General features: G+C 51.6%; 1 protein-coding gene across 2 annotated transcripts; it reads right to left on the reverse strand.

The window, feature by feature from the left end:
- Positions 1-7,931: 7,931 nt before the first annotated feature.
- HELT (helt bHLH transcription factor) lies at positions 7,932-9,277 on the reverse strand. 2 transcript variants are annotated; one of them, XM_075499230.1, is made up of 4 exons: positions 9,251-9,277; positions 8,793-8,897; positions 8,556-8,652; positions 7,932-8,425 (listed from the first exon to the last, which is right to left on the reverse strand). In XM_075499230.1, the coding sequence occupies exons 1-4, from the start codon at positions 9,275-9,277 to the stop codon at positions 7,932-7,934; spliced, it is 723 nt and encodes a 240-aa protein (XP_075355345.1). The 2 variants fall into 2 exon arrangements, with proteins under 2 accessions (XP_075355345.1, XP_075355344.1); XM_075499229.1 differs by having other exon boundaries at positions 7,932-8,428.
- Positions 9,278-9,645: the final 368 nt, after the last annotated feature.

Consider the following 9,645-nt stretch of genomic DNA (forward strand, 5'->3'; position numbering starts at 1 on the left):
GTCTACCTTTGAGACATCTAACAGTTAGTTTTAAGTCAGATACTCATAAATTTCAGTATGTCCTTCTATTATCAGACCACTGGAAAGATTTTTCCTTTATGGTATGATGTTGCTTTATGACAAAATAATTTTTCCAAGTACATGAATTAAAAAATCCCATTGGTCCCATCACATCCTTGTATTTTAGTCAGGTAAGGAATGAAACTTGCCAGCATCCTGCCTGTGCATTTGTGGACCTACAGGCTCTAAAGCATGCTATGTCCTCACCGTATGCCCTGGCAGCTGTGATGAGATGCTCAAAGGGGTTTTGTGCCCTACCAAATGGTTATCGTTTTCCTGAAATAACTTATTGCCTTGATTTTTTTCTGTTTGCAGTTACAGTGCCTGGAAGACTCTTTGAAAGGCCCTTAGGAAGCTGGATGCTGGCAGCAAGGGTCACCTCTCTGTTCCAGAACTCCAGTCCCCAAATCCCCGTAACTTCCTGCTAGAAGAAGATGAAGTTTATCATTCTGTCTCTAAATTTGATCCTAATCTGTAAAGGCAGATTGATTACAAATCCTTTTTGGAAGAAGCTTATTAAAAAGCTAGCTAAATACAGCCAAAAAGCCCCTTTGCAAACCTGCTATAAATTAATCTATAAAATTCTAAATTAATAGAATATTCCCATGACTAGAAGAACAGCATTTATGTTCTCCCAGTTGCCTATCCTTCTAGCTATGTCATGTGCTTCTCGTAGGGATGCACGTATTTTACCTACTTGTTGCTTGCCGTATTCAATACTGTAAGTTGCTTTGTGAAGAGGTGGTAGAAGCTCCTTCTGAGAGCATAAAGCAAAGCTGAATATAACATACTTGCTAGCTGCATGTAACATACAACCAACTAAGAAAATTAATGCTACTAAGAAGATTAATTTTCTGAAAAGGAGAGACAAAAGTGCAGCATGCAGAGTTGCAAATAGCTTCTGAGAAGATGAAATATTCAGTGAAGAAGAGCATACCATTTTGCTGCTCGGAACCTCCTCACCATGGAAAGGAGATCCTTTGACCCCATAGAGTTGGATTAGCTCCTGCATATTCACACAGGTGGAGGCTGGCCTTTCTTTTAAGTATAGATTATTGTGCCTAGTTGTGTTTTTTTTCCTGGAGGAATATTTTATGCACTGAGTACCAGAGGCAGTAGGACCTGTTCTGTAGCTGTTCTGTACATGACTTCACTTTCATGACCAGAGTCATTGTGTGTTTAGGACCAGGTCAGGTTATTTACTTTCCATACATCTTTATAAGCATGTGGCTGCATAGCTGAACTAATAAAATTAGCATGAGGAGCCACTGAAATATCTTACCCGTTTGGTAAGCTCTCTGCTGATGCAACTCCACCGTGTCTCCTCCTCATGGAAACAGCTATAGCTTCAGGGATCTCCGAGAAGCTCTGCCCACCTGCACTAGCTAAGGATTTGGTCCACAATATATGCACATAGGTAACAAGCATGTAGGAGTCTCTTGTTTGTTTTAACATGCTGTGTTTCCTGCAGATGGTGATTTGTAACCTGCTGTAAACAGTGGTACCTTTAATCATAATTTTACTGGTTTTCATAGATCTTTGCTCTCTAATGGGTTTTGGCATTATGCAGCAAAGGATGTACTCTTTCTCTTGCTCTTTTTCCAATTACTTTCTCTCCTTCTCCAGACATCTGAGAGAATTTACAATACTTTCAGTAATAAAACTCCAAGACATGTTTTTTCTCATTTCTTTAAGAGAGGAGAAGGTACTGTATGAAAAAAGTTTGTGGCATAGAAAGATTATTATTACATCCTATGATAAAAAAGGGTTTTATAGTGGAATATGCAAGACAGGTTATATTGATTCCCTTAGAACATTCCAATATATAGTTGTGTTATATGTAATATATATCATCTCAGGGTTTCCTGAGGTTCTTGAAATTTTGTAATCTGTGCTCGGTGAATATCATTGATCCCTGTTAGACTTTTCTCATTTTGAAACTGAAGCGACATGGGGTTTGTTCTATAGGTTTTGTTGTTATTGTTCCTTCTACAGATCCCAGTCCTGAAAACCCAGCAGTCAATTTGATGGTAAGGGTAAATTATTTCCGTCCTACCACCTTTGGTAGAAAAAATCTGTACCCTAACTTTTACTGACAACGATAGTGGCATCACCTGTTGTAGTGAGTAAAGTTGTATCAAATATCTGTCTGTATCAAACCATGAGGTGGCCCTAGGGTAAATTAAAGGACATTTTAGTTTTGGAGAAATACAAAAAAAGACCAATCCTGTATCTTAGTCATAAAAGACTGACCTTTAAAGGCTAATCTCTGTGAATTAATCCCCTGGAATAGCACTAATGTAGCACGCATGGGAAGTTATGAGGATCTAACAAAGCCACATTTAAGCAAAGAACAACCAAACTAGACTAGGAAATACCGAGAAAAACTAAACTGAATCCAGCTGTACTATGGAAGAGGGTCTGTATAGGCTTCCTGTGTATGTAGTACGTAGTAGTATACGCATGGTGCACAAAGCACATGGCACACAGGCCACCTATACCTCCAGAGGAGGAGAACGGAGGTGTGACAACCATAGTCCCCACTCCTCCCTGGTGCGGAGAAAGCACTCAAACCCTGTCACTGTCTGGACCTCAGCTTTGTGCTTGCAACTCTATATCAGTTGTCTCCTTCTACTTGATATCCTGAGATCAAACCCTCTCCGAGTGGACTACCATCTAATCTCTCCTTTCAAAGGACTAACCAGGACACACTGTTTCCTTCAAAGACAACAGCAGTGGCTTTGTAGTGGCAGAATAGTTATGAGCCGGCGTTCCCAAAGAGGGACACCCAATTTTTAGCCTCAAAGACTTCAACCTTGAGACTCCAACTTCCTAGAAGAATGTCTAAGCCTCAGGCTAGGAACTAAGGGCTGGGAGATAGAGGCACGGGCTATTGAATCAGAGTGAAGGTACCTTCTGCCTTAATCCTGGTCTTAAGGGTTTCAATTGGACTGCACCCTGCTCTAAATGCTTGCACCCTTCATGGGACTGAAAGCGTAATTTTGGTGCTGGGATTCACAAGAGACAGAGATGAGCTCAGAGCTCAGGAGCTGCCTGGTTTCCACAAAGCTAGCAGGAGACCCAGGTAGTCTCTGAATAAAAGACCACAAAGTGAGCTGATGTAAATCCTTCTACATGCTCTGGGTTAAGCCCTCAGCAGGGGTAAAACTACTTTCATAATGTTCACTAAGAGTCATAGACCTTGTCATGAATTCCCTGTTGCCTCGCAGGACTCCCTTGTTCAAAGAGCCTCATTTTTTCAATTACGCAATCATTGCATAGACTAGGACTGCACTTTGAGGTGTTGTATTCTTACCGTAATTAAAAATTAAATTGCCTTTAAACTTTTCAGAGCATGTGTGCAAAAGTTTTGATTTCTTGTTAGCAAAACCATTTTTTTTCCAGCCTAATTAACTGTATTATTACTGATGAAGCACAATGCACATTTCAATTGCTGTAGCTTGAAGATGAATGTTAAACAATCTGTTTCTTCAGTTGAACTGGATTTAATATTTTGAGTTTGAATCTTCCAAACTACTCCTCCTTCCTCATATTTGATGTTTCATCCAGTTGTTCTTGGTGTTGCTCTCTCTCACCTTTTTAAATGAGTTTTGTTTGTTTTAACATGCCACTCTGTATGCAGTGTGGTATGTGGGCAGGTATCAGAGCTTTAACCTATATACATATTAAAATGCTGTTCTTATACCTCTTGCCATAATTATGTGTTCTCTTAAAGAGAATCCGGTGTTCTTTTCCTAAAACAGCCTTCGTTCTCAAGTCCCTTACACAATCTGTAGGCAAACTTGCTAGAAATAAACATGATGACGTGAGAGGGGATGGACTTGTCGAAGGCACGAGGCAAATCTGTGAGATGAGGTGCTACAGGTTATGCTCAGCGAATATGAAACTGTCAGCTGGAAGGTTTCTTTCCAAAAGGCTGCCTTTGCGAAGGAGCTGATGGACAAGCGTGTAGCTACTTCAGCAGCATGTGGTGTCTAATACACAGACTGTTTCCAAGAGCCACAGGCAAACCGAAGGTCTCCTCCTCCTTATGCTTGGGTCACTTTACTCAGGGAAAACACCCGTCTGGGCTTCTGGACACTATTTAACTCTCTCTGAGAACATGGTAGCAGGGAAAGAAGCTGATCTGCATAGGTTGGTCATTGTACCCTGGCACCTGAGACCCGCTGCTCTCCTAAGCACTTCTGGTATGACCCTGGTCAAATCATGCAGGCTGCCCTGGGGTACCTTTGAGCCTGAGGGGAACAGGAACAGCAGCGGCATCCCACAGAGCAGTGGGACAGCAAGACTTACAAACTGGCAGATCTTTGGAACCATGGGAAAGGGATCATATCCGTACCACTAGGAAGCCAGCTATCACACACATTACTACTGGAACAGATTTGTGATTAAGAGCCTTCATCAGTGCTGTTCCTCCTCCTTCCCTCAGCTGCTTCTTCCCAAGGCTCAGCCCCTACGGATGTGCTGATGCAACTGTTTGTGGTCCAATGCTGTAAGGAGGGCCACTGACCCAAGGTAAAATAAAAATATTCTTTCCTCATTAGCTGGTGACCTGATTGATAATTTGTCCCCAAAATGACTATGTTGGCATGAATTCAGGGACTGTGCTCTGTGGCATGGGCTCTGTTTCCAAGGCTGGAATCTCCACACTGTGGCACTGCCACCAAAGCCCCCAGATCTTTGAATGATGCTTTCAGGCTGCTGCAAAACCATGGGAAGAAAGAAGAGTTCTGATCTGTGTTATGTATGCTCAGTTTATAAATCTTTTCTACTTATTTAAACATTAAGAGCAGCACAATGACACTTCCTCCCAGGCTTTGCCTGTTGCCTGTTTAAAACGAAAATTATTAAGGTAGAGAGATTGTGCACAGGCTACTTATGTCTCACTGATCTAATTGATGATGTTTTACTTCCACAATAGTGCAGTTATTAGTATTATTATAGTGCAGTTATATAGTATTATTATACCTTATGATAAATTAGCAAGTTGGAGATGTTTTCAATAATGCATTATTACAAAGATCAGCGTAAACTCTGAATAAATGACAAATGAGAGTCAGTATCCGATACAGAACTGTAAACTCCCATTTTGCTAACCATCAATCCCCAAATGATTCTTTGCCTTTAACATAAAGAAATTACTGAGATGTCACTACGCTGCACAACTATTTTCTGGGGTGACCAGAATTGCCATATATGTAGGACTTGAAAAGTGTGAGGAAAAAAGAGGAGTTCAGATAACAGGGAGAAGAAGAGGTGGAAAAGAGGACATGAAAGGCATGGGGAAGGAAGGCAAAGCAAAATGAGGTGAAAGAGATTTGAAGGTCTAAGAAGGAGAAAGATGCTAGCTGAAGGAAAGGAATAGGAAATGATACAGCAGGTCATTCCTCATTAGGATTTTTTAGCCAAGCAGGTGCGTAACAGGGGAGCTGGTATTTTGGGGGCTTTGGGAGGTAAAGTAGTTTATTTTCAGGAACAAAACCCCTCTATTTGTTCCTGTGCTAGGTGCTGCCAGACACCAGTAAATGGCACTGCCATGTCGGAAGATGAGCATCGCCAGCCCAGATGGCCACGCCACCCGGGACCAGGTCTGGCCTTTAACTGGCCCAGCACAGGTGACATCCAGCTGCCACCTGCTCCCGCCCAAGGTGACATCCATCTCCTACCTGCTCCCACCAGAGCTGGCGGGTGATGCTCAGGGCAGAGCTACAATAAGTCCAGAAAAAACCAAACAAACTAAAAATCTCTGCCCTCCGGGCACAGAAATGTAAAATAAAATAAAAACAAATGAGCTGGACCTCTCTCAAAACCCAAGGGATGCCTGTCCCGGGGGAGCTCTGCGCCCTGCTGCCCATGAGGGTCCACCTCAGCACGTCTCCCATCCCCAGTACTGCTGGCTTTAGCGGATGCCAAATAACTTTCTGGGGCAAAACCCGAGGTCTGCGGGGCCAGGGGAGTGAGCTCAGAGCCCTGCACGGACGGGGGGAGAGACGTTCATCCTAAAGTCATTGTAAAGCCAGAGAGGGGTTTATCCTCCACAGCTAAACGAAAAGGCAAAGGAAAAAGGAAAAAATCCAGAATAGCAACACTGGAGATACAAAGACTGTCATGGACCAGTGCGAATTTGCAAAATTATATGTAAATGACCCCAGTTTTGACCGTGGTGGCCCTCTGCTAATCCCAGAGAGAAAATCTACCCAGCAAAGGAAAGTTTTGTTTGATTTGCTTAACAGGGACCAAAATGCTGAATATATTAATAATTTCTATTTCCAGGGAAACGCTGTATCTTTAACGCTTCAGTGCCCAAGGGGGAGGTCACAAGAGCTTAATGCTCACAGAATAAAAATCGTGTAGTGTTTTCTCCATATTCTGCACCCAACGCCGGTGGAAATAAGTGTCGGGCGTGTGTCTCCGTGAGCGGCACCAGCCTTTCTGCTGCTGCTGGGTGCCTTTGGCTGCTCCCATAGCGCTCTGCGTGCTCTGAGCAGGAGAGGGGTCCCCCCTGGATTTACCACCCGAAAGGTGTCCCGAGGAAACGAGGGGGTTTTCTCCCCTCTCTGGCTGACTCCTGGCGTTATCCCGCCGTGTGACCTTTTCCCCACTAATCTGAAATAGCAGCTTTTCCTGTAATAGCAGCTTTTCCTGTATTTACAGGTTAAATGGAAGATACACATTCTACTTTTTACTCATTGTAATGAAGATCTTTTTGTCAGTCTCCGAATAAAGGGTCGGGTTGGTTTACAAATTGCGGGTCAGCCCATTCCGTGACCTGGGCAAACAACCCGGGTCACATCTCCTCAAAGCCTCCCCGCACAACTGGAATAAGTTAATTTACCCCTCGGCGGCTCCGGCCCCGCCGGGCAGGCCCGGGCTGCCCGGGGGGGGTGCCTGGGGTCCCGCCGCCCTCCTGCCAGGGCTGCGGGGACACCCGGGGACGCTTAGTTCAGGCGGGACCGAAATCGCCCTGCTGGGCACGGCAGGAGGGAGCCGTGCCGCGGCCCGGCCGGCGGCGAGTCTTGACGGGCTCGGACTCGCTCTCCGGGGCTTTTATTGGCTTTATTCCCGGCGCCCCGCGCCTCCGCAGCCGCCGCCTCCCCTCTCCGCCGCGTCCTGCGCCTTCCCCGTCCCTCCTCCTCCTCCGGACAAGCCGCGCCACGGAGAAACCCGCTGGCAAAACACACGGAAGATCCCGGTGCCTTTCGGACGCGTGTCCCTGGGAGCACCCCCCACGGGCGCGTGGGAGGGCGGCACCCACGGGGGTGCGGGGGGGCCATCCCCGGCCCCGCGGGGCATCCCCGGGACTTCATCCCCCCGCGCCCCGGCGGCTCCCCGGGCCCCCGGTGACGGCCTCGGAGCAGCGGCCACCCGGCACCGAGACCCCACCCGCCGCGCCGCGCCGTGCCGCGCCGCGCCGTGCCGTGCCTGCCCGCGGTGCCAACCCACGGCCGGTGCGTGCAGCAGCCGCCCCGGCCCTCGCGGACCACGTTTCGCTCGTGTTTTTTTTCCCCTGGGTGGGTGGGGGGAGACCCCCACCGCCACCCGAGGAAGCTCCCTCCCGGAAACAAGCAGGGGCGGCGGGTACAAACATTTATTCCAAGGCATCGCTTGTACAGGCACCGCACCCGGAGGTGGGAAGAGGAGGGGGCGGGGGCAGAGCCGGGCCCCCGGGGCAGAGCCGGGCCCCCGGGGCGGGCAGGGGCAGAGCCGGGCCCCCGGGGCGTGCGGCCGAGGGCTCCCCGCCCGCCGCGACCCCCGCGCATCTCCCGGCCCCCGGCAGCCTCCCCGTGCGCCCGGGCGTAACTCGCAGCGTCGGCGGTCATAAATAGGATGTTTCGGGCGGGGGCGAGTCTCTATAGCATGGAGGGGTGCTGGCCCGGGGGCAGCCCGAAGGCGTTGGGGTGGGAATGGCCGAGGAGGTTGAGGTAGTGGCGGTCCAGCCCCTGCACGGAGGAGAGGAAGGTGCTGCGCTGCTGGCCGGGGCTGGCGAGGGGCACGGCGGCGTTGGGGAGGTGGTAGGGCAGGGAGGGGCTGCGGGCGGCGCCGTGCCACGGGAAGGGCCCCCCCGAGGGCGGCTGGAGCACGGCCTCGCCGGGGCTGTGGCCGTGCCCGGGGCACTCGGGCCCGGCGTGCAGCTGGTAGGAAAAGTCCGGCTCCGGGAGGGAGCCCAGGGAGGTGAAGAGGGGCTCGGTGACGAAGCGCGCTTTGGACTGGAGGAAGGCCAGGATGCGGGCGTATTTGGTGTCTTTGGTCTCCATCCGCTCCACCGTCGTCAGGTAGTGGACCAGGTTCTTCATGCACTCGTGGTAGCCGTAGTGGAAGTAGTTGGCGAACTCGGAGAGCAGCTCTGCTGGAAAGGAAGGGGCAGCGGAGCCGAGCTCCTCAGGGTCCGGCCGGGGCGGGGGGGGGCCGGGGCCGCCCCCACGCCGCGGGTGTCCCCGCGGGGGGGCCGCGGGTGTCCCGGCCCGCCCACCTACCCTTCTCCCGGCCGCGGGGGAAGTCCGCCGAGTGCAGGGCCCGCAGGTACTGCACCGTCATCTCCAGGATCTCCGCTTTCTCCAGCTTCCCCGAGCTCTGCAAGGGGCGGGGGAGAGGGGCATCACCTCTCCCCTGCGGCTGCGCTCCGCTCCGCCGGGCCGCCCCCCCAGCCCCCGCAGCGGGGAGGGTCGCTCCGCACCGGGGAGAGGGGCGCAGGGGCTGCCCCCCCCGCCTACCTGCTTGGCCAGAGCCATGGGCACCGTCTTCCCCAGCTCGGTGAGGCAGCGGTTGATGCGGTCCCTCCTCCGCTTCTCAATCACTTTGTGGGAAACCGGCGTCCTCTGCAAAACAGACGGGGCGCGTTAGTGGGGGAAGAGCAGCCGGATCCGGCCTCGCCGGGGCAGCCGCCCCCGCCTCCGACCCCTCCAGGGCAGCCGGTCCCGACCCCTCTCCGAGCAGCGGCGCCGGGCGCGACGCGGCCCCGGGAGGGATGCTCCGGCGGCCGTTCCTCTCCGCGCCGCCCCGGGGGCTGCCCCTCTGCGCGGGCGGCCCAAGCAAGGGAGGTTTGTTTGGGGGGGAGGGTGGGGTTTTTTTTGGGGCGGGGGGTTTTGAAGGGAAAGGCGGTGAGGGGGTCGGGGCCAGGTCTGCCCGGCGGCCCCGCAGAGGCGTGCGCGCAAGGCGGGCGGCGACTCACCCTCCGCTCCTTGAGCTTGGAGGCCATGGTGGGCACTGCCTCCCCGCTCTCTCCGGGCCCCTTATAAAGCCATCACTTCTTGGGGGGGACCCCGGGGGGCCTCCACGGGCCCGCTGATCCCGTAGGATTAGGGGGCGAGCGGCGCCGGGGGAATGTATGCATTAAAGATCAGGGTGGAAGGGGGCGAGAGAGGGATGAGGGGTTTGTGGTTGGTTTTTTTTTTTTTCTTCTCTCGTCTTCCTTTCCACCCCCCTCCTCGCCCCCGTCCACGCAGCCGAGGGCGGCCCAGCTGTGTCGCCCCACGTGGACCTCGGGGACACACGTGACGGTCCCACAATAGCGGCGGGGACGGGGATGCGGCGAGCGGGGCGCAGGGCGCGGTACCGCGCCCTGCG

Source organism: Mycteria americana, chromosome 4 (genome assembly GCF_035582795.1).
Source record: "Mycteria americana isolate JAX WOST 10 ecotype Jacksonville Zoo and Gardens chromosome 4, USCA_MyAme_1.0, whole genome shotgun sequence".
Taxonomy (NCBI): Eukaryota; Metazoa; Chordata; class Aves; order Ciconiiformes; family Ciconiidae; genus Mycteria; species Mycteria americana.